The following is a 26,595-nucleotide window of genomic DNA, read 5'->3' as shown; positions in this document are numbered from 1 at the left end:
ATATGAATAAGCTTTACCTAATACTCTTACCTTATGCTCCTGAACTCTGGAGCAAATGCTCACGTATTTTAAAGATTTTTCATCAGCTGATTCGCCTTTGTGACCTTACTTTGTTTTTATAGCCTCACGTAAGCGCTAAATATGCAAGTAGGAGACAACGCTTGTGTTTGCGTCGTCTGCTCTGTTTTCTGTTTATGAATTGAGTTTTAGGTTAGTTGAGTATAGGATTTTTAAATAATAGCGTGAAAAATGTCATCTCTATAATAATCTTCAGCATAATTTTATAATATCAATAGCCCTCTTATAATCGTCTACACTCTCATCTTCTTGAATTCCTATTTCCTATTTTGTGATGGCTATCTTTTAGTATGTATTCTTTTGTAGGAATAATGGTGATACATATCATGATTGAATCTAAAAAGAGTTTTATAGTTCTCAACTATTGGTTGTGATCGTACCTGGTATACTTTCCTCTTCCTCATACGAATTAGTTGAGCCATTTTACTATGAGCAAAAGATGAAAAGCTGCTCTAGACTAGACTCACTTTTTTAGAAGCATTTGCTTCAAAAGTTGAGCAAATGCTCTAGTTTATTTATACAATTTTTTAATATAAGCTTTTACTTTTGAGCAAATGCCCAAACTTTTTTTTTTGATGAGCATGAGCAAAAGGTTTTGCTCACCTTTAATCATAGAAAATGAAGCAAATGCTCCATATTTTAGGAGTATAAGCAAATGCTCAACTTTATTCATATGGTCCATCGTGTATTTATTTAATTATGAAACAAAATTGAGGTGAAAGAAAAAGATGTTGTCAGTTCCACATAATTTATTTAAAACTGACATATTTTTATTTCAACTTGAATGAAGCTCTCTAAAACCAGTGTTCAACTCATTATTTCAAGTACTAAAAAATACACACAGAAACAATGTTACAGCCATACTTTGGTAGCACATCAATAGAAAATGGTAGTAAATTTTTTAAAGAAATTTAAAATATATTAATTTCCTAATTCAGTGAGACTTGAATGTTCAATGGCAATGCTGAGGCAATAGATTGATCTTTTAGATGCTTTACATAAACCATAATCGTATTATAAATATAAAGAAAATAAAAATCTCAGTATCCTTTTTTTGAAATATTTTATCACAACATGTTTCGGACATTTATGCCATTATCAAGTGATCATACTGTGCAAGTATAAGTACCCATTTGCAAGTGGGTACTGAGATTTTTATTTTCTTTATATTTATATTACAAGTAGCCCTATACAGAAAAGAGATACATAATCGTATTGTTTGAATACTTTCTGGTGTTTAAACTATCTTCATCACTTCTCTTATTCTTACAAACAAGGATTAGGCTATAACCTGTTCCGACTGACATCTAGCCAATTATTCAAATAAACATAAAAAAATCCTATTATTGCCACCGCTTGCGTGGTCTGCCTACATCTCTTTTGCCTACTGGCTGATAATTATAGACTTTTAATGGTATTCTCTCAGGTGAAATTCTTTGAACTTGCTCCCTCCATTGATGCCGATTATCCATATCTCTTTCATTCATGCTGCAGATATTCATTTCTTTCCTAATATCCTCATTCCTGAAACGATTTCTTCTGTCAAATCTCTTAATTCTTCGGAGAAATCTCATCTCGGCTGCTTGCACTCTACTTTCAAGTGGCTTCGTTGTCACCCATGATTCTATTCATTACCATAGAGGAGGACTGAAGCGGTCATTACCTTTACCTAAAATGTCATAATTGTGTCTGTTCTAGCGTTTTTACTCAAGCTGATATTTCCACATATCATTTGGAACTTTCCTATTTTCCAAATGAAAATAAATGTTTGAACTATGTATCAATGTTTCAACTGTTCATATTAAATAAAGTTATTCAAATAACAGTATGAAAACTGTAACTTACAGTATCAACTGTAATAATACAGGATCACTATTATTGTTCACACAAACCTTTCAAAAATCTACCAGTATGACATAGCTCTTGGACTTTCCTTAATTCACTCACTAGATCCTATCTGTACGAAGACATTACATTTAATCTGATTAATTATCAAACCCATGTACAGGTATCGACGTTGACAGAAGCAAATGCTGAAGTGATCAGAATCTTTCTATAGACATTTGAATTCTTACAATGCGACAGACAATTATTGATTTTTGTCCCTTACGTTTATGAATGGGGTCATTACAATGCGACAAATAACTATTGTTTGTTGTCACTTACTTTTATGAATGGGGTCTTCTGCTTGCGTCATAACAGCCACCAGATTGGGATTGATGTACTTGTAGAGTACACTCCTGTCACCGAGAACTCTGCCCTGAGAGTGCACTTTCTCCAATGGACTCTTGCTCATCAGTCCTGTTATCTTGTGGGACAGTTGGATGCGCCATACTTCTGAAGCAACTAGTTTCTGAAAAACAATACAATAAAGTAGAATGTTGACGGTATTTGTGAATATCTGAGAAGAATTGAATTTTACTTCGTCAAAATGATATAATTAAAACATTTTCAATAATGCTTGTAGCACAAATAGCACAAAACATGACATAAAAGATAAAGCTTAATTCAATTCAATTCTTCATTGCCAGAATTTAACAACGCAACAAATCAAAGGTTATTGAACCAACACTTATCACAAGAAAATAAAATAAAATTAACTACCCAGAACTAAAAAACTAAAAATCTGATGTGGCGCACTCACACAACTTTCCTTGCCGTTATGAAAATCGATCACCTGACGCTAGTGTTCCCGCGCATCTCAAGTCTACTATTCAAAGATTTGAGCCAGCTGGTGACAGGACAATAACGCTGGAGACATACGAGGTCTGCTATCTCTCCATAGTGAATCATGTAATAGAATCAACAGTTGCTAACAGTTTGCAATTGGATAATCACATTTTCTCGAATTTCGAGCTTATTTTAAATTCTAGGTAAAAATGTTACTGAACATTAATTCTAGAGATTTCCATGCTCAATATTTTCCACTTGAACTTTTTCGTTCAAATTGTATCTGAAGCCTGATAATTGGGAATCTAAAATCAAACTTTGCATAGATGGGGCGGAGCTCCTGAAATTTTTACAGATATGTGACTTGTGGCAGTTGATAGAGCTTATCAATGACTATTTTAGGTATAAATTTAATCAAAATAGTTGGAGCCGTTTTCGAGAAAATCGCGAAAACCCCTGTTTTTGACAACATTTTCTCCATTTTAGCCGTCATCTTGAATTGCATTTGATCGAAATTGTTCGTGTCGAATCCTCATATTACCTTAAGTTCCAAATTTCAAGTCATTCCGTTAATTGTGAGATGAGATATCGTGTACACAGACGCTCATACACTCATACATACACACAGACACACATACAGACCAATACCCAAAAACCACTTTTTTGGACTCAGGGGACCTTGAAACGTATAGAAATTTACAAATTGGGGTACCTTAATTTTTTCGGAAAGCAATACTTTCCTTACCTATGGTAATAGGGCAAGGAAAGTAAAAATTGTTTCAGGCACAACCAGCAAAAGAAAAGTCTTTGACCGCTGGTGGGAGTCGCAAAAAGTTAAATTCAAAATGAAATGAAATAATTTCAAATTCAGTTATTTTCAGCTTGTGAATTGATCATTTGGAAATGTCAGACGATCATGTGGGTAGAGTTTCATGTTTATTATTCTCAAACTAAAAATAAAAAACAATTGACAAATCATTAACAAAAGTAGCAAAAAGCAAGATTAAAATTAGAGGATGGAGGATGAATTCAAATTTTATCCTGCTAGTGTCTTGAACCAGCTTAGAACTTCATATGAAATGATTCTTAACATTTTCTACGAGCAAAACCCAATTCATATGAGCCAAAAATTACCAACTCCCTGCCGCACAACCTCAGAGATATTGACAATGGAGTGCAGCTCAAGAAAAAAATGAAAGACTGGCTGGCTGATAGGTATTATGATATAAAGGACTTTCTGTTGTGATTTTTACTTTCCTTGTCCTATTACCATAGGTAAGGAAAGTATTGCTTTCCGAAAAATCAAGGTACCACAATATGTAAATTTTTATACGTTTCAAGGTCCCCTGAGTCCAAAAAAGTGGTTTTTGGGTATTGGTCTGTATGTGTGTATGTGCGTCTGTGTACACGATATCTCATCTCCCAATTAACGGAATGACTTGACATTTGGAACTGAAGGTCCTTACACTATAAGGATCCGACCCGAACAATTTCGATCAAATGCAATTTAAGATGACGGCTAAAATGGCGAGAAAGTTGTCAAAAACAGGGGTTTTCGCGATTTTCTCGAAAACGGCTCCAACGATTTTGATCAAATGTATACCTAAAATAGTCATTGATAAGCTCTATCAACTGCCACAAGTCACATATTTTTAAAAAATTCAGGAGCACCGCCCCATCTATGCAAAGTTTGATTTTAGATTCCCAATTATCAGGCTTCAGATACAATTTAAACAAAAAATTTCAAGTTGAAAAGATTGAGCATGAGAATCTCTACAACTAATGTAACATTTTCACCTAAAATTGAAAATAAGCACGAAATTCGAGAAAATGTTGGTCCAATCGCAAACTGTTGGCAACTGTTGATTCTATTAAATCATTCACTATGAAGAGATAGCAGACCTCATGTGTCTCCAGCATTATTGTCCTGTCACCAGCTGGCTCAGATCTTTGATTAGTAGACTTGAGATGTGCGTGAACACTAGCATCAGGTGATCAATTTTCATAACGGCAAGGAAAGTTGTGTGAGTGCGCCACACCAGATTTTTTTATATAGTGACGATTGCCATACAATTGTATTGTTGTATATCATGGAATGAGACAAATAAATTCTAATTAAAACTCAAAACAACGGATGCTGCGATCGTTTGTCTCAATCTTAGGATGCGTGCGATAGTGAGAAGGAAAGAGATAGAGGGGAGAATTTGAAGCAAAATAGAGATAACTCACTATAACACAAAAACAGTCCGTGTTATGGAAGAGGTGAACCCCGACCTCGACGTCTTCACTATGTGGGCCCCCATAATACGGGATGTATTTGTGTTACAGGAATTACCTCTATCTCGCTTGGACCGCTTTCCTCTACATCTTCCCTCCTCACTATGCCCGCCCTTACACTATGCAAACTCCCCAAACGGTCGTATGCTTCATCAAAGAGAATTTCAGGAAACAATGTAAATTTCATCATCTCATCTTCACAACAGGGATTAGGTTTGTTTATTAACCTGTTCCGGTACCCATCTCTTTCTTGGCCTCCCTACATCTATTTTTCCAGTAGGTCTATAGTTTTGCACATCAAGGGGCATTCTTCCAGGTGACATTCTATCCAAATGACTGCACCAGTTGCGTCTATAATGAATAATTCTTCATGTAGAGAAGCACCAATAAAACCTGTCTTATTCAGTTATTCTGATTCTATAAACTCTAGTGCAGCCAAATACACTCCTTAGAAATCACCTTTCTGTAGCTTGCATTCGACTGTCCATTCTCCGTGTGTGAATCCAATTCTTACTTCCATATAGCAGATTCGGAAATGCAATAGTATTATAAAACTTCAGTCTTGTTTCTTGTGGTGTTTTATTTTTGAGGTTACTATGTATAGTGCCACATATTTTCTGGAACTTCGAACTTTTATTATACACATCAATATCTGTATCATATGTTACATCATTACCAAGATAGTTGAAATTTTTAACTTGTTATATTACTTTTCCATTCAATTCTATTTTTGTTCTGATTGGATATTTTCCTTTGAAAGCCATTGATTTTGTTTTTATAACTGATATTCTCAAATTGTAATTTTCAGCTACTCTGTCCAACAAGAAAACTGATTTTTGTAAGGAATCTTCATTTCTCTGAATTATCACTAAGTCATCTGCATACATAATTGAATTCACAAAATTATGGGTTGAGAGCTGTATCCACCAGAGAGCTGTGAGGAGTCCACCAAAGTTTTCCAAGTGCGTAACATGTCGTCAACATAAATAATGAATAATATCGGCGATATACAACAACCTTGTCTTACCCCTTTGTTTATGGCAATGGCATCAGTCAAACCCCCCTTTACTTGCAGACGTATTGTAGTATCCACATAAAGGCTCTGTAGAGATTGAATGATATGTTTGGGATATCCTCTTGATTTGATCATAAATTTCATTAACAGGAGAAAGTAATGTTTCAGGCAGCCGTGTAACATCTTTAATTTTTCAATATATCCTCAAATTACTACCAACTTAACAGTGACAGCACCGAAAACTTATTTCAAAATCTATCAAATAACAGACAGGCGAAACAAAAAAGTAGCTTTCCTATAATTGACTATGCACTACTGACTAAACGCATCGAAGACGAGGACTGGGGGTTCTTGTACTCTATGATGACGTCGGTATTGATTCATTGACGGAATTGTTTGTGGAGGGACTTAGTGTCATATAGAGAATTCTACAAAGATGAAATCTACACATAAAAAACGAGCCTTAAAGCCTTGGATTACACCGGGTCTTATCAAGTCAATAAATGTAAGGGATTCAATGAAATTAAAACTAATTAAACAGCCATATAACACTTTATTAAAAAACAAGTTTAAAGATTATAGAAATAAGTTGAATGAATTGATCAATATCACTAAAACAAATTATTATAAAAATAAATTAGAGGAACACAAAAACAATAGTAATAAGTTATGGAATGTTATGAGGGAAATTATTGGTAAAAATGCTGACAAAGGAAATAATATCAAAATTGACCCCAATAAATTAAACAATTTTTTCACAAATGTAGGTAGAGAATATGCTAGTAAAATTCCGGCTATAAATGTAGATTGTGATGAAATATACAACGACCACTTCCCATTAATAAACGAACAGTTTACCCTGAATCCTGTTACGAGTGATGAGATTAAATGTATTATAAAAAATTTGAAGAATTCAGCAAGCCCCGGACTAGACCATATCAATAATATTACAATAAAGAAAATATCTACTTGGATTGCAGAACCTTTATGTTTCATCATTAATAAATGCTTTGAGGCTGGTGAATTCCCGATTTGCTTCAAGACAGCCAGAATTAAACCGCTTTTCAAGTCAGGTAACGTTGATCTTCCGGAGAATTATAGACCCATAAGTTTAATCAGTAATCTAGCAAAAATAATGGAGAAAGCAATCAAAACTAGATTGATGGGTTTTATAAACAATCACAACATAATTCATAAGGATCAATATGGCTTCCAAAGTAACAAAAATACTGAGGATGCTCTGGCCGCCTTTACAAATGAAGTTTCTGAAGCCATGTCTTCCAATAACAACAAATGCCTAGCTATAATGATTGACCTGGCAAAAGCCTATGATACCATACCCCACAATAAATTACTAAAAAAATTGGAGAGGTACGGGATTAGAGGACTCCACCTTGAATTATTTAAGAATTATTTAAGTGATCGGACACAATTAATATCTGATAACAACAGTTACAAATCAAATACTACAAAACTTAACGACTTTGGATTACCACAAGGTACCGTCTTGTCCCCGATTTTATTTTTACTCTATATCAACGACATCTTTAAACTAAATATTAATAGTTCGAAAATAATTTCCTTTGCTGACGATACGGCTGTAATAGTTAAGGACCGCTCATGGTTAGAGACGTACTCGAGAGCAGAAAGAGTAATATCCATTGTTAAACAATGGCTTGATATTAATACATTGAGTATAAATACATCAAAAACCAAATATATTACATTTTCTCCTACAATAGTTGGTCAACCAAATGATGCTATGAATTTAAAAATACATACAAATTGTGATTTTGAGAAATGGAAGGATTGTGCATGCCCTCAACTAAAAAATGAAAAATCTATAAAGTATCTGGGCATCATGGTTGATTGTAACCTTAAGTGGGAGCCTCATATAGAATATATTGTAAACGCTTAAAATTTATTCCTTTATCTTTTATAAAGTCCGTAAAATATTAGACATTAAATTACTTAGGGTCCTTTACTTTGCCTATGTTCAATCGGTGCTGCAATATGGGTTAGTGGTATGGGGAGGAGCGTATGATGTTTTCATGAATAAAATTTTACATTTCAAAAAATGATAATAAAAGCAATTCTTAATAAGCCAAGGGCTTTTTCTAGTAGTGAAACATTTGCCGAATTTAAAGTGATGACAGTACGTCAAATTTATATAAAGAAACTTCTCTATTATGCATGGATGAGGAAGGATGAATTTACAGTGAATAATAACGTTTCTATGTATAACCTGAGAGTTACATCTCATAACATTTATAATATCAACTATTCAGATTTGACAATAGTGCGAAGACAATGGGGTATCTTAGCTCAAAAATAATAAATATCTTGCAAAATGCATTGTCAGAATATCTTTCTAATAGGGGCAGACAGAGGATGGAACAGATAAATAAGTGGGTGATACAAAAATTTTTCTTCGACATCAGTCAAATATTATAGTTACTAGTAATTTATTTTAACTTCGATTTTGTAGCTTTGATTATTAGTAAATAAATTTTTATATTGTCTAATCAGCTGATACTCTCACTCAGCGGTCAGGGTTTTGCCCTTGCTGGGTGGTGCCATGTAATTTTAATTTATTTTTAAAATAGCATAATATTATAATCTAGAATATTTCTTTTGTAAGTTTTTTTATTTTGTATTTGTTTTTATGGGCAATAAAGATGTTTAAAAAAAATCATCCTCAACACTACTACTAATCTCACAAAATTAAGTGCATCCTGGTTCGGCATAGCAGCCGTAGCAACTGTTGGATCTCTATCAAGAATAGAATAGAATAGAATTTTATTGGTCATAAAATATTCACATGAATACATGGACTTCGTCAATTTTTTAACACTAGATGGATGGCTGTATCCATGTATGAACGGAATTGGATCAGCTGATGGTTTAAACCCATGTAGCATATTGGGGCCATATACACCACCATTTTACAAGAAGCTATCAAGAATGTCTTCTTCTTCTTACAATCAAGGATTAGGCTATAGCCAGTTCCGACTAAGATCTAGCTAATTATTCAAATCAACAATATTGCAAAATTTCCTATTATTGCCACCGTTAGCTTGGTCTGCCATCATCTCTTTGCCTAACTGGCTGATAGTTATAGATTTTTAATGGAATTCTCTCAGCTGACATTCTTTGGACTTGCTTCCTCCATTGATGCCGATTCTCCGCAACTCTTTCATTCATGCTGCAGAGATGTGGTGAAAGCACCTTGTCTAGGGGAGTAAACCCTATAAAAAAACCTGTGAGTCTAGATGCAGTAAGGTGGCGCTCCCACCTCTGGACTCAACCTGCACAGTGCTCGTAAAGCGGTCAGGGGATTACTTCAATTACCGACAAACTCACAAATAGCCTCGGAAATCTGACCGGAATGAAGTATAATACTATCAAGAATGTTTGAACGTTTGTTCAACGCTAATCTAGGTTAACTAGAAGATATGATCGAGTTTATTATAATGAGTTTCATTTCGGGTTTAAACCAACAGCTAATCTATCGCCGTTTAAACAGAGTTGGTGCAGTTATGAATGAATACTAACTTCGGATATAAGTTGGCAATTGATTCGGAAAGTTGTAATTGGTTCGTGATAGCATACCTACAAGCCAGAGGATCGGCAACGCTATTTTCCTATCTTTCTCCACTGCCATTATAACGTGAAAATTGTAGTATTGATAAGTCATAGTATACCTGCGAGGTGGTGTGAGCTAGCGTGTAGCCAACAAGCAGACCACTTTGCGAGTTGGCAGTGAAGAAGAATATGGACTTGGCGTGCTCTGCCACTAGGCCGGTCTGCGACTGAGGCAGCACGTGTAAACCTCCCTTGCTATCTAGAAGCACCACTCCTTTCAGGAATTGCTCGTCAACGAAATGCAACAGAAGGCTCTGCACAGCTCGGTAGCCCAACCTGTGCAAACCATCGCCTGCCACGCAATGCCACAAAACATTAAAATCGTTAACATTCAATCAATTTTAATCAAATTTATGCATGAATAAATTCATTACATGATGAATAAAATCAACAGTAGAGTGTAAAAGAGTAATATTAACATGAACAAATAATGAATTCAGATGAATTACTCCCTGATTGGACAATTAGTTCGTCTGCATTGAGGGATCGTTAATCGTTACGATTAAAGGCCTGCCGCAAAGTACACCCACGCTTATTCACGTTCAAGATCAAGCGAACCCACACGTTAGGCTGGGTCCGTCACCGCAAAGTCAACCCACGGTCCACGTTACCTCGACAAAAGCCGAGTATAGCCGAAAAAACTCGACAAAAACCGAGTATAGCCGAAAAAACCCGACCAAAAGCCGGCAGAGTATAATTTGTATGAAATAAGTTGACATATTTATTTTATTTTGTACTTCATGTTTTCCCGTGTTATCGGATTGGCACGTTCCGGCTGAAGTATGACAGTCGTAAGGCCCATTGACGGCTTAAATTATATATTCAGGCGGTGGGACCTTCCCGCAAGGGACTCCCCACCAACAAAAGCCATACGAATTTACTCACTTTACTTCATGTTTTTAATAATTTCATTAAAGCAGCCCATACAAATGAAGTAATTTTATAGTGTCTGTTTTTGTTCAAGACCATTGAAATGTCATGTTATTTTATACAGACTATAAATAGTTGTTAACTAGATGTGAGCATGCACCTCTTCCGTATCCATCTCTGAACTAGACTGATGAACAAAGCAGCTGATTGCCTTTAGAAAGGCTTGAACCAGACTGATTAGACAAAGCGAGCACAGTAGTTGACGGCGCATGCGCTAGTTGTAGATATGCGCAGTACAATGAACAAGAGACCCGATCACTTGAAGATCACAAACCAATCCACGCTTGGATATTTATTTCGTGGAATGTTCTGGGGTGCAGTTTGCGGCGCGCCATTGCTAGCAATGCTTTTACAAAACTTCCCATGGCGTGGGATGGAGTGGCGTGGATTAGATCCGCCGCAAAGTAGATCCACGCTAATTCACGAAAAGCAACCCACGCCGTGGGATGTTTTGTAAACCATTCCTATATAATTATTCATAATCAATCAGCTGACAAGTGGATTATTCATTGCATGTATTAAACAGATGTCTGGAAATGCCTAGCAATGGTTTACAAAACATCCCACGGCGTGGGTTGCTTTTCGTGGATTAGCGTGGGTCTACCTAGCAGCGGGCCTAAACGTTAAGAGGTTTTTTTTTGAAAACTGTAGATCAAAATTCAAAGTTAAAAACCTCAACATTCAACGAATTGATTAAATCGGTAATAATAATTGTTATCGTTAATCTCAATTCTGGATTCCTTTAGGAATCAAAGATTCACAATAGAGCTCGGGACACATATAACCGAACCGAGCCCGTGCGAGGTGCGGCCGAGCTACTTCCGCGACACGGTGATGATAGTAGGAGAACACACATATCCGTGCGACAGCCGAGCGGCAGCAGTGTCTCAGTTCTCTAGTGCTACTGTCGTCTGATTTCTGAATGTGTCAAACTATGAATGTTTGTTTTGGAAGAAACAATAAAGTTTTGAATTGAGTTAAATTGAGTTAACTATTGTTAATAATATAACACGATTAAAGCTTGTTACATCCGATTTGAATTTATATTTTTCAATTTTAAACTAATTACCTTTGGACGATGAGAATCATAGTTCTGGTATATATTTCGGTGCATAACTATACCACAATTAGTCATGTATCGGAAATATATATCAGCAATAAAATCTTCTACCTTATGTATCTAAACGTAATTAGTTTTAAATTTAAAATTAAAGACACAGTCATGGGTTCCTTCTTTTATACTTTTTGTTGTTTATTTAATTATTTATTATATTATGTCTATCATACCTTTGGCTTGACTTATTATTTGGTTATACTTTTACTTTTGGTTTAACTTATTTTTCGTTCAACCACATTTCTCATCACTTTGATCATAAAAAACTTGAAAATTCCGTATTTCATCAATAAGTTTTTTACTCTCTATGTTAAACGAGCCCGCACTGTCTCCGTCAAAAAGTAAAATAAACTAGTCGGTGACGGCGCGGGCACGGCTCGGGCAACAAACACGGTGACGGTGCTGTAGTATGTGTCCCTACACGTTTGAAAGCATTTGTTTTCTCACTCGCCGTAGTACGTCCGTCACACGGACGTGCCGCGGCGCGGGCTCGGTGCGGATATGTTTGTCCCGGCCATAAGGGTGGTCACTACCGACAGGACAAGTGTGATGAACATGTGTGAACACACAAGTTCGCCATAAATGTTGTGTCATCAACTAGAGGCTTTGAACACAATGTTTTTGACATTGACCAACCTTAGTGGCCACCCTTATTCATATACAATGGATGAATCTAGAACTTCTGTTACTCACTCCGTCTTTTAGTAATCACATCAAAATCACATCTTCTTCTAAATCCATCGTGAAATTGAAGTGAAGTTGATAACGTTTCTTAGATGTAACGGATGTTTACATGAAACGGATACCATGAATCAAGTGTCATATTTTGCGTTTTTCCAGTTTTCAAGATTGTCCCCAATGTCTGAGTTTCACTTCATTAATTGAAACTTACTTGATCGATTGATTGATTGATTTAAGAACAGAACATTTTATTATGTTCGCATATTTATTCTTTAATGTTTATCACATAACAAGTAATTATTTTTTGCATTATGTTCATATATTTATTCTTTCATGTTTATTACAGAACAAGTAATTATTTCTTTCTTAGTAAATAATCCAATATGGTTCTAACATAAATATGAAATCAGAACTCACCAATAGGCTGGCCATTAATAGGATTGAAAGTATAGACCATACTTTCATCAGAATCCTGAAAAATAAAGTTATAATATACCATGAGAATTCACGCAAATTGGAAAAAGATCTCTACTTAGAAAATTGAGAATACTTGAATAATTCTATCTGTATTAATAAATTTGATAGAATAGTATAGCAGCCTGCACATTCGTACATTAGTAGCGGCTACTTGCTGCTATGGGAACACGGAATTGGAAAAGTCCGGAATTCTAATATACATGTCATTTCCAATTCCGTGTTCCCATGACGCTTAGTTGACATTACTATTGGCCTTGTGTGCAGGCTGTTCAAGAATACTGTAGTGACATTCACTTTTTAAACTCTATAAAGTCATTGAAAATGATAGAAACGCATTACTGCCACTTTTCCGTTTCCACCGCCTTCTATATTAGATAGATGTGGTTCAAGCTATCCCGGTATATCTGATCTGATAACAATTGTTGAATCTTGTTAATAACAATTGATTCTATCACAAATATTTTGTATTCATCAAAAAATTATATATTTTCATGATCAAATAATATAGCTTTATGATTTGAATTAATATATTTTGTTAGTTAATAATATTTTTCATATCGTACAAACAATTTCGCAACGGCGTGGAACTGGAAAAGAATAGAACTATCTTCTTAGTCCACTTATAGACAAGGATAGCAAACCAATCAGGTGCTGACTTTGTAGCATTTTATTTTATTTATTTATTTACTAATTTATTTTATTTATTCATCTATTTATTCATTTATTTATTTATTCTTATGGCTTTTATCGGCAGAGAGATCCTCTTGGATGTTCTGCCTTGCCGTATTACCCAATGTCATTTCCTATCAACACTCAAGTTTATAGGTTATGTATTGACTTTGTAACATGAACCTCACTACAGATAGCTACCGCATGATTATCTGGAAAATAAATAAGTTACGAGCATTTTTACCAAAAATAAAGGTACGAGAGCAAAGCACTGCCTGGTTCGTGGGTTCGAATCTCGCCGATGGCATGGACGTTTAATAATCTAATCGATTCATCAACGCACTTTCCATTACCCACGCACAAGCAAAGTGTTCTTGAGGGCATCAACCGCAATAAAAAAGTAGACGACATTGACAATTTATTAAGTAATGACGCATTACTAATGGATAGTGATCTCAAAGGAAATAAATTTTCGTTAGTTCAACAATAATTGGGTTGAACTAAATATTAAACTTTTCACCATATACCATTTAAAGACATGGAATCGAAAGAAGAATCACAGAATCATTATGGGATAATATCAGATACAGCTAACTTTAGGACACTTGAAAATTGGATGAATACCGGTACCCAAAACCGGTCATATCATAAAAGAATAAGGGTAACCGTCCACTGGAACCGTATTCAACCGATCCGTTCGGCCGTTGGATCGGTCGAATCTGCCGGCCGTCAACTCGGCCGAATACGGTGGTCCATTGGAACCGTTTTCGTCAGTCAAGTTCAGTAGTTGGCTGGTTGCCAGAAAGTTAAATGGCAAGCTAGTTTGTAGGAAAAAATCTTCTTTTTTGCGTTTTTACAAAGATTTCATCCATGGAATGGATTTAGATGAGATTATGCTACTTGAAAGTACCTACTAATTATCAATTATTTATTCATTACATTCCACAATCACAATATCAATGTTAATACAATATTACAATATAAACAATACAATAACACAATATTATTTCTACATTCTAATTCCACATCCGTAGAATTTTCTAAATTTTTCCACTTGAATTCAGTTTTTTCTCTTAGTTTTTTTTTGTTAGAAACAAAATAGATCAACTCATAATTTCCCTAACACATTAAAATAACTTCAAATTCACAGGTATTCATATCATCATACGAAAATCATTATTCTACATATCTATCCCAATGTGCCGTTTTCACAGCGTTGGGTGGTCGCCTCGGATCCATCTTCTCCACTGCTCTCTGTCCGTAGCCATTCTCTTCAACTGATTCACGGTCTTGCCTCTTTCTGCTGCTATCCGTGAAACAGTTGCCTCCCATGTCATCCGTGGTCTTCTTATCGGTCGTCTGCCTTGTGCCCTGGCATGGCTTGTGCCTCCATGTATTGGCGAGGCTTTCTGTTTTCGTCCATTCTCTGGAGATGTCCATACCAGGAGAGTATCCGTTCATCGATTGTTGTTTCAACCGCTTTAATGTGTAATTCTTCCCTTATGCGGTCATTTCTCACTCTGTCTCGTCTTGTTTTCCCAACTATTCTTCGGAGACATTTCATTTGGACCGCATTTATTTGGCTTTTCTCTTTTTACTGACTGTCCAACTTTCACTTCCATACAATAGGATGGGCTCAATGAGTGAAACATAAACTTTTGATTTTACTCTCCTACTCACCTCAGCCTTTCCAAAAATGCTTGAATAGTATGCCTGCATAGCTTTTCAAGTCTTTACAAAAATCAATATTAAATATTTATTTATTTATTTATTGACTAAATATCAACAAAAGTGGAAGTATTTTATCTTAAAAACTTGAAATGATATTGTTTGATAACTTTGAAGGGTTATGTGAGGATGAACGCTATGACACAATTATAGAATAGTCATTGGAATAGAGCAATGCTTGTAAAACAACTTTATGGCACAGAACAACTTCAAAAAACAAACAAGTCTGTGGAATAATTTTAGGTTAGGAACACTAGTTGTTGTCTCAGCTCGACTATAGCTAGTTCGGCCGGATAGAGCCGGAAAATCCCATTCAATTCGGATCGAAAAATTGATCGGCCGGAGACGGCCGTATAAACCTGTTGCAATGGATGAACATCTATTCCTTTCTTTGTTGGGGAATCATTCGGACGAGTTCGGTAGTTTTCGGCCGATGCTAGTTCGGACGAAATCGGTTCCAGTGGATTGTAATTCTATACAATAATTGAACTACCAAGTAGTAGCCCTACAGAAATAAATGACAGATACAACTATTTTGTTGATAATTGATCACTCACCTTATGTTTGCCTAAGATGAAACACTGTGCAGGGTGGGGCAGATGCCGGGAGGTGCGTTGAACATAGAATGAGACAACTGGCTTCTCAATGCTCGAGTATGTTTCCATTTCACCAAGGTATTTTTGCCAAACAATATTTCCTGATATATTGTCAATTCCGAAAAGCTGTAACAGAAAGTATCATGACAAAACAGAATCATAATCAAACATGATCAACTTTGACAAGTCAATCTTTGGATACTAAGGCATTCAAATTCAAATTCAAAATTCAAATTCTTTATTTGCCATAATACAATACATTTTTTTCAAAACAAAAACACAATTAAAAACTTAATTTAAACATTAACATGAAATAAATAATAATTCTTCTCAAAATTAGCTTATAGGCGTTGCCAGCAAAACCAGAGGTTTGTGTGCTTCAACGAGTATCAATCTTAGAAATCTTAACTTACAAAATTAATAAACCAATTTAATCGATATATCAATATTGAAAAAAATAATAATAAACAAAAAGAAAATGTTAAACTTTTGACTTTTTTAAACTTGTTGAAATGTTTTCATTTCATTACTCACACTACCGACTCCAGTCGAAGATTCTCCAGTCTCTCGGATCTTACGACTTGAGTCGCTTATCTTGCTCATAGTCACTACTCTAGTTTCATGCTACACTATTAAGAACTAGCAGGTAACCCGTGCTCCACAAAGGTCTAATTAAGGCTAAAAATAAACATTTTACTCGTGATATTTTTCCAAGTTTTTTAATTGTATATTATCATCAAGCTATCAAAATGAAAAGTTTCATTACTTTTTGAGATATGAGCGCCTAAACTTTAAATTTTGGGGGCAGAACAATTCAAATTCGGTAAGAGATAAATGCATGAGTTCTAGAGGATAGATTCTTCATGGTATTGTTGATCTAGTAAAACAAAAATTTTCTGAAAATATCAATTTTTAAGATAGTGATTCAATTAACTAAAAATAACCAAAAATAACTTTTAGTTGAGTTATTTTTGGTAAATTAAATAACTTCTCCAAAAATTGATATTTTCAGACAATTTTTGTTTTACTAGATCAACAATGCCATGAAGTATCCATTCTCTGAATCTTATGGATTTATATCTTACCGAACTTGAAATGTTCTGTCCCAAAAATTCAAACTTCAGTCGCTCATATCTCAGAAAGTAATGATCGGAAAAAAATGTTTTCCTGAGAAAACTTTTTCATTTTGATAGCTTGATGAAATACAAATCGAAAAACTTGGAAAAATATCACGAGTAGAATGTTTATTTTTAGCCTTTGCACAGCCTTAAAAACTGAAAACTTGACCTACTGAAATCTTGAAGAATTTGGAATAGACCTATAACCTCCTCGGGAAATTAAGAATCAATATGCAGAAAGTTAATCAGTCAAGTAGTTGAGACGTGATGATGCGTCATTCGTGAATTTCCTATCCCGTACATGTATTAGCCAATTTTTTCCTTCATTATAATTATAGATAAATACATGATACATCTTGAGAATCTACAGCAGTCAGCAGTTTCTATACAACTTCTTGGAACTCTCCCTGAAACTGTTGGAGCTAGTTTTCCCACGCATTGAGCGTCAGTCCTGCTTACACCATCGAAGCGCGAGGTACTCATTTTGTCAAAATTCACTTGTCTAAATTGCATAATTCCAAATTTTGTGTTTGTAAAAATAAAGATTTCTTTTTAAAAAGAAATCTTGCAGAGCACATAATTTAGCTTAAATAGATGACCACTCAAGCAAAGTATCACAAACTAAGGACTTGACGAATAAAAACGACGTGCTGACGAATTGTAAGTAAACTTGGCAAACTGAAAACTTGACGTACTAATATCTTGAAGAACTGAAAATAGGACTATAAAAATCCTCAGTAAATTAAGAATCTTTAGCAAAATGTCAAGGCTAGTTCAGTAATTCAGACTTAATGATGCGTCTTTTATGTATTTCCTACACCGTACATAAGCCAATTCCTTTCTTCACAATATTATAGATTGTTTTTTTAGATACGAATTCCTTTTGATTGTATGAGATTTTGGTGTACAAAATAATAACGAGATTTAGTAGTTTGTTCAATAATTCATTCGAGTTCTTATTCAAGTGAATAATGAGTGCCGGTGAAATCGTCTTTAGCTAATGTTTGTACGCTGTCCGACGTATCAGCGGATTGCTTCAAGACAACTATGTTGGACCTTGAAAAAAAATTTAGTGAAGGTCAGGTAAGATTGGAACATTCGCTTGAAGCTTGTTTGACCAAACTCAACGCTAATTCTGACACCTGGATTAGGCTGGAAGATATAATTAAGACCCAGCAGGATATAATATTAAAGTTACAAACTGAAAACACAAAACTAAAAAGTTGTGTAGAGGTGCTAAACGATAAAGTGGATTCGCTCGAACAGTACGGCCGTAGAAATATGATCGAGATTCACGGGATTCCTACTGTGCATGGAGAAAAAATCAATGAGGTTGTGCGGGCTACGTGTAAAGCAGTCGGTGTTGACCTGGGTCCGGAGGCGATAGACAGCTGCCACCGCCTGCCCAAGGGGGCAAACCAACACTCTCCCGGGATAATCGTGAAATTCGTACGACGCGATGACGCGCACAAGGTACTTGATAAGAAGAAACAGGTGAGGAGACTTTCCACTCGCGACGTCGGATTTCAAACCGAGGAGCGACCAGTGTTCATCAACTTGTCACTCACTATGGTACGTAGAAAGATTCTGTCACAACTGAAGAAACTTCAAAAGGAGAAGGGATTCAAATACGTGTGGGTGGATAGAGCGGGCAACATTAAAGTAAGACCAGTGGATAAGGGAAAAGTGTCAATGATTAACAGTGACAGGGATCTGGAAGCTTTTATTGCTGCTATGGATTAAATTTATAATAATTAAACCGAATATTTCAAAGTGTCATTATCATTTGTTGGAAGAAATTAATTAGCCCCATATAAAATAGTAGACTGTGAAATAGACCAACACAGTCTGGTTTGTTGAATAGGTTCTCTTGGTGACCGTTGTGCACACTTTTGACTTGGTAAAGCTTACACAATTTATATAGATATGCACATGGAATATTTTTATTATATATTATATAATATGTTCATATACTTATGCATGAATCTCTTCTATGAAGAAACATAATGATATTGAAATTGAGGATCAGGGAATTTAACAATATCAGGCAGATGTGTGGGAATAAACTACTCCGATAAGCGGGCCATAGACTGTTATCTATTGTGACTGCTACAATATAAAATGGCTTTTAGTTGGAACAAACGTTTTCACAGTACAGCTCAGAGATAACTTATACCCTGTAAATACAAAAACAGCTTATCAATGAATTCTTCTTTTGCGTTCATTATCTTTTATTGTTATCTTTTTTCTCTCTATAGTTTATACCATTATACATTTTACAGAATAGTATTATACTCTTACAGATTACTTCTATGTCAGTTCTTGAATGTGATGACGATCTCATAGGCTATCATGATACAAGTGAGATAGATGATTTATTCTCATATGAACCACAAAACTTAAGCAATAAAAACCTATTGAATTTCTTTCATACTAATATAAGAAGCCTGAATAAAAACTTTGAAGAATTGGTTCATTATTTGGCTAATATAAACTTTAAATTTCATATTATTGCCTTGTCAGAAACGTGGATTACGGATGATGCTCATTTTACTTACAGTCTTGAAGGATATAATGTTGTACAAAAGAAAAGTAAACACTCAAAGTGTGATGGAATATGTTTATTTGTTGATAAAAATTTTCATTTTGATATGATCGATTTGGATATTGAAGAATCAAATTCCATTGGTATGGCGTGTTCAATTGATAACATCAAATATACAATAATATTAATTTATCGCTCTCCAGCTACCAACATTAATAATTTTGTAACAAGTCTAGACGCTTGTTTAAACAGAATGAAGGACACTACCAATGTAATTCTAATGGGCGATATAAATCTTAATATTTTAGAAAACAATAGTTTAACAAATGAGTACTTGAGCACACTACATATCAATGGATTTAAATCCTACATCAATAAACCGACAAGGATAGTCAATGGAAATGGTACCTGCATAGACCACATATTTTTTAAGGAGGGGGGAAACAATAGAGACCTGCAGCGTGGCGTGATTATTAAAACTAATATAACAGATCACTACAGTATTTCACTGCACTTGAGTGAAGCCATGAAAAATAACACGGTAACCGAGAAGTTATGGACTAAAACTGTAACTGATTTTGACGAATTAATAGCTGACTTACAGGTTGAAAACTGGTCTGATGTTTACAGCACCGAAAATATCGATCAAATGGTTACTAATTTCATTGAAAAATTGACACAACTAACACACAAAAGAACAAAAACAATCAGACTAAGTAAAAAAAATAGACCACTAAAAAAATGGATAACACCCAGTCTAGTCAATGCAATCCGAGAAAGAGACAAATTACACAGGAAGCTCTCACGACAGCCAAACAATATTGAATTGCAAACCCGCTACAAAAACTACCGGAATACTTTAAATAATTTAATAAAAAGGGCAAAAATAGATTATTTTAATGAGAAGTTCGATGAACATAGGAATAACGCCAAGAAAACTTGGGAATACATTAACGAGCTGCTGGAAATAAAGAAAAACACAAAAGAAATAAGCCTAGATGCAGATATACTCAACGATTACTTTGCTAACGTGGGTGTATCATTTGCCAGAAAAATATCAGGAAATGTAAGTGATATCCCAGTTCCTCGATCGCTATCAAATTCATGTCAGCACAGTATCTTTCTCAACCCCACAAACTCAAACGAAATAATGTCAATTATAAATCAGTTGAAAAACAAATCTACACCAGGACCAGATAACTTCACAGGACCTTTCATAAAAAAAATTTCTCACCACATAACTGGACCCTTAGAACATATATTCAACAAATGTTTAAATGAAGGATATTTCCCAAAAAAGTTCAGAGAAGCCAGAATCATCCCAATACCTAAAACCGGAGATTTAAAAAAACCAGAAAATTATAGACCGATAAGCTTGATAAGTAACCTTTCCAAAATATTAGAAAAAATAATAAAAAACAGAATTATGAGTTTTTTAGAGAAAGAAAATATAATAAATGAAAAGCAATTTGGTTTTCAAAAAAATAAGTCTACTAAAGATGCAGTCATCCACTTGAACAAAATAATTTTTGACAATTTTAATAGCAATAGAAAAACTCTTGCAGTGTTCATGGATCTATCAAAAGCTTTTGATACGATACCTCACAATATATTATTAAACAAATTAGATAGGGCTGGAATTAGAGGTGCAGCAAATGATTTATTTTCTTCATATTTGACTGAAAGGAAACAATACCTACATCTTCAGGGTCAAACTGATATTAAATATACGTCAGGTTTCGGCTTGCCTCAAGGTTCTGTGCTTTCACCAGTTCTTTTTTTGTTATATGTGAATGACCTACTCAAACTAAACCTCCAAGATTGCACCACTCTGTCTTTTGCAGATGACACTGTATTGATCTTCAGCGGCAAAAGCTGGGTAGAAACTTTCAATATAGCCAATAGAAACCTAATAATTATTAGAAAATGGCTTCAAGATCATATCCTGACTTTAAACGCTGACAAAACTAAGTATATCACCTTTTCACCCAATATAACTGGACAACCAGCAACAGATTTAAATCTTAAAATAGGGACAACAAATAATAACAATGAAAACTCTACAGATAATACAGAAGCACAAAAAACATTAGAAAGGGTTCACACGATTAAATATCTTGGTATATTATTGGATCAACATTTAAAATGGAACAAACACATAGATTATTTGTGCTCAAAGTTGAAATACCTCATTTACATTTTTTACAAAATAAATAAAATAAAAAACATAGACATTATACGGAAAATTTACTTTGCATACGCTCACTCATTATTTCAATATATTAATGAAGTATGGGGAGCTGCTTATGATACACATCTGAAGAAATTATTTATCTTACAAAAACATATTATAAGAGCAGCATTAGGAAGACCTCGACTCTATCCTAGTAGGGACATTTTTCTTGAATTTAAGGTCCCTACAATAAGACAGAATTATATGAAAAATATAATACTCCATATCAATAAGAATAAATCTAATTTTCCTGCACACATAACACCCCATAATACACGTCCTAACAATAGATTCAACACAGAACTCATTAAGCTAACCATATGCAGGCATCAATTTACCTATTATTGCAGCTACATTATAAATAAAATTCCAAACGATTTTATAGATAAACAAATGACACGTAATTTAAGCAAAAGCATAGATTATTGGATTGAGCATAACATATTCTTCAAACTAGTTGTATAAAGTATAATATTGTATCCAACAAGCATTGTTACTAAAAACATTGAGCAATGGTTTTTTCATTTTCACGTTCTCGAACCAGGTATTGTAAATGTTCCCTCATCATCGTATATTTTTATGTATTCCCTGTGTGAAATATTCACTTCATGATGGCCTCAAGACGTCACAGTGGTTAATTGGATTCTACTTTGTCATATAGTATGTACTATTCTTAAGTTTTTAATTTTTTTTTCTGAGCCTTTGAGACTTTTGTATATTGCTGTAATACTTTCTTTAGCTCTTTTTATTTTAATTTTTATATCGCTTCTTACTTGACCTGAATTGAAGCAGAATAATTTAACCGCAACTCACTGCCAACACACAAGGACTCTTATGTTGGCAGTGCCGAATATTACATTGATTACGTTGATAATTATTGTTGTGCAAGTTACAATAAATGTATATTTTTAGGTGATTGTATATTGCATACTTTAGTGATTGTATTGCACAAATATTTGTATGTGATTTTTGGCAATAAATTCAATTCAATTCAATTCAATTCAATTCAATTAGGATATGAAAAATTTTGTGACCAATGAACAACTACAAGACTGAAATTTCGGACTATGTGTATCTAAATCTTGGGAGAGGAATAGCCAAGGTTACCTTATTTTTCTATCCACATCATTGTGAAGATGTCTTATTTGTATCAATCACATGAGAATAAAAAATCGATTCTCTAGATTAATATGCTTATAACATTTATTCTGATAGAATTGCATCTCTACTCTCAATTCAATAGTTTTGTGCAGCAAAAAAACTGACACTGTTGTACTTTTCACAACAGCGCGACTGCCGGAAGGATAATGGCGATATTAAATGAAGTAAGAATGAGTTTACCTTTCCGACAGACGTAACAGCAACAATCAGTTTGTGCAGGCCGAATTCATCGCGCACTAGATCGACGTCGAGTCCGTCTTTTTCGACCGCCTCTCCCAACGACACGACAGACATCAGCAGCGACTTCAACTGCAACAGCTGACTCATCAGGCGGCGAACGAACATACCTACAAAGCCACCTGCAACAGACGTTAACAAATGCTCACAAACGTTCGTAAACGTTCACAAACGTTCACAGATGCTCACAAACGTTCGCAAACGTTCACAAATGTTCACAAACGTTCGCAAATGTTCGCAAACCTTCACAAATGTTCGCAAACGTTCACGAACGTTCACAAACTCCCACAAATGTTCGCAAACGTTCACAAACCTTCACAAATGTTCGCAAACGTTCACAAACTCCCACAAATGTTCGCAAACGTTCACAAACTCCCACAAATGTTTGCAAACGTTCACAAACCTTCACAAATGTTCGCAAACGTTCACGAACGTTCACAAACTCCCACAAATGTTCGCAAACGTTCACATACCTTCACAAATCAATCAATGTTCACTGCCTAGTTTCGTATGGATATTACAAAATGAATTATGAAGATAAATTGAAGAACGTTCAAAAGAAGGACATTGATCAACTTTTTCCTTTTTAGTTCCAAATGGAGGCTTCAAAACATATCAAAACATGTTTGTAACTTAATCGAAATAAAAATATTAGATCTGTATACTGTAGATCTTAGATATGGCTAGTTTTGTATGGATATTGCAAAATTAATTATGAAGATAGATTGAAGAACGTTCAAAAGAGGCACATTGAATAACTTTTTCTTAGTAGTTTCAAATGAAGCTTCAAAACATATCAAAACTTGTTTGCAACTTCATCAAGATATAAATACAAACAATGTGAGATCTGTATACTGTATTTGAAAGTACGAAGTAAACTACATTCCACATTATACTACTGTAATGAGTATTATGTACTGTATTATTGTAAAATTGTAGAATAAATAAATATGATATAATCTGAAGACTGCAAAGCATATCAAAACATGATCAACATATTAATACAATAAAATACTTCAATTTTGTTTTGTTTTCCATCACGAACTGCTTATTTCCAAATCACTTTTTGCAATTAAAAAGAACGACTAGCAGTCAGATTTTTTTTTCAATAAATGAATTAACCACTCACTGTGACAATGAGATCTTTCGGCAGGTCCGCAAACTTCCTGGTTGTACTCATAGACAAGTGATAGTATGTAATCTACTCATAGACTTGTCTATGAGTACAACCAGGAAGATGGCGGACCAGCCGAAAGATCTCGTTGTCACAGTGAGTGATTAATTCATTTATTGGAAAAAAAATTGACTACTAGTCGTTCTTTTTAAATGCAAAAAACAATAAAATATGTTAATGAAATTGATAGATCTGTATTTTTGAGAGTATGAAGTAGATTACATTCCATATTATACCAGTGTATCTGAAAATTGAAAAAATAAATAAAACTATATTTTTAAAATTTTATGTTATTACTCACGACATGTTTCATCATATTAATGCCATTTTTAATTCTGATTTTTCTCATTTCCAGATAGATATGAGTAGCCCTCACAAAAAAAATATATACAATAATAAATATGATCGGAGACTGGAGAACATAAATATATCATGATTAAGATACAACTGAAGTGGATAAAATTTCTTATATCATACCAATACTATTATATTTATTGTGTTCCAATCTGATTATACTGTCAAATAATCTGTAGCCATAGTTTATGTATAGCTTCCACCTACTAGTCTACTTCCACACTATAACCATGGCGTCAGTAAATTTTCCATTTACTAGAAACTAGACTATTTCTACAAAATTATTTAGTAAAGGTTACAACATTAGAAACGTTATTCTTCAACTGTACCAACACAAATTGATTAGGAGAGGAATCGAATACAAGTAAACTACATCTCAGAAATAATCAAATATATAAATGCAAGTTGCTCCTCATATTCATTAACAACATAATTTAAAATCTGGAATACTTTTATGCATTCTCCTCAATTGAAATAATTTGAAATCTGATAATTATGTTATGAATTAGGAATACGTACAGCAAAATAACTTACTACTTATTGGATCTGCAGACATAATTATTAAGCAGTATTATAATCATAAAGCCCAATACTCAAGTGAATTAATATATTTCTAGAGTCAAAAAAGAAGAGTTTTAGGAATTAATGAAGGAATAAATCAAGTGAATTAATATATTCCTAGTGTTAGATAAGCTCAAAAGGAAGAGTTTTAGGAATTCATGAAGGAATAAAACTTATTAATAGAGAAAAAATATTTCCAATCTGATTTTTTCAAACAGCAATCTCTCAACTGGAAAATTATCAAGTAGAGGTTTACAGGTTCTCTATCACTCTATCGTTATATTCTATGTATAGGATTATATTTCAACAGATACGGTAATATTGAATTTAAATTCAACATTTAATTCGATTTCACTGGAATGATTCAATTAGAATGCCAATATTTGACAAAGAGGATACTATGCACACATGCAAGGAATTCACTACAATCTGAATTAGAGGAGATGCTAGACATGCGTTTAATTATTGAAAAATCATTTTTTTAGGCTAAGCTGTAACATTATGTAAGAAAGATTTAGGAATAAAATAGAAATTCGATGACTTTCCCATGCGAATTAGACGGTAACTATGACCAAGCTCTAATAATCAATTTATTAGAATGCAAAGCTCTGGTAGCACCATAAAGCTGGATTCGTACATGACAGTGAAAATATAATTCCCACGAGTTCTTATCGGACTATACCCACTCAGCGCGGCCGAGTGTGTATGAATAATACTATTATAAGTCAAGGGAATTATAATTTCACTGTCACTGAATCCAGCTTGAACAATCCAAAATCATACACAGAGGTTCAGCCAATACTAACAGTTCAAGTAAAAGGTAAGAGAGGCTAGAGGTAAGTAGAAATTTATCCGTCAAAGCACAGCAAATACAATGAAGTACATCTAGCAAAACGCAATTTCTAATGTAGCATTATAGTATTCAACGGGACAAAAACAACACGGTCTCAATGAAACCTAGGTCTCAGCAGCATTTAAAAGCATGCAGAACCTTCGATCAGAACAACTCCAACTTACTTGGAACCCCTATATCCACAGGAGCTTTATAAACAAAAGAAAGTGTTAGAGAAATTAAATAAAGCAACATTACAAAAGCTGATTTACAAGAAATACATATACCAACTGCCCCAACACCCCACAAAACATGGATTATGTTACTTCATTCTAGAGGTAAGATAATAGACATAAATGGTTGAATCACGAGAATAAGGTAGGCTAGTGAAGAGAGTTCGTCAGGTTGGCTGCCCTGCGCCTAGTGCAAAACATAATATTATGGCAATAGAAATAGAATGCATGCGCAGCACTTAAAACCCTTAATTTATTTTTTAAATT

At 34.3% G+C, this 26,595-nt stretch overlaps 1 protein-coding gene across 2 annotated transcripts in view; it reads right to left on the bottom strand.

Annotated features, from left to right (window-relative positions):
• The window catches only part of LOC111059800 (ER membrane protein complex subunit 1), a 68,439-nt gene that overhangs the window by 7,514 nt on the left and 34,330 nt on the right, over window positions 1-26,595 (bottom strand). For both annotated transcript variants that reach the window (XM_039428749.1, XM_039428755.1), the window contains 5 exons: window positions 23,118-23,296; window positions 15,842-16,006; window positions 12,828-12,882; window positions 9,745-9,977; window positions 2,245-2,431 (listed from right to left, as the gene is read on the bottom strand). In XM_039428749.1, coding sequence (XP_039284683.1) covers window positions 2,245-2,431; window positions 9,745-9,977; window positions 12,828-12,882; window positions 15,842-16,006; window positions 23,118-23,296 — 819 coding nt within the window. The remainder of the gene's footprint in view (window positions 1-2,244; window positions 2,432-9,744; window positions 9,978-12,827; window positions 12,883-15,841; window positions 16,007-23,117; window positions 23,297-26,595) is intronic.

This window comes from Nilaparvata lugens, chromosome 1, assembly GCF_014356525.2.
Source record: "Nilaparvata lugens isolate BPH chromosome 1, ASM1435652v1, whole genome shotgun sequence".
NCBI classification, from domain to species: domain Eukaryota; kingdom Metazoa; phylum Arthropoda; class Insecta; order Hemiptera; family Delphacidae; genus Nilaparvata; species Nilaparvata lugens.
The sequence above is the reverse complement of the archived record's forward strand: the minus strand, read 5'-3'. Positions and strand labels throughout refer to the sequence as shown.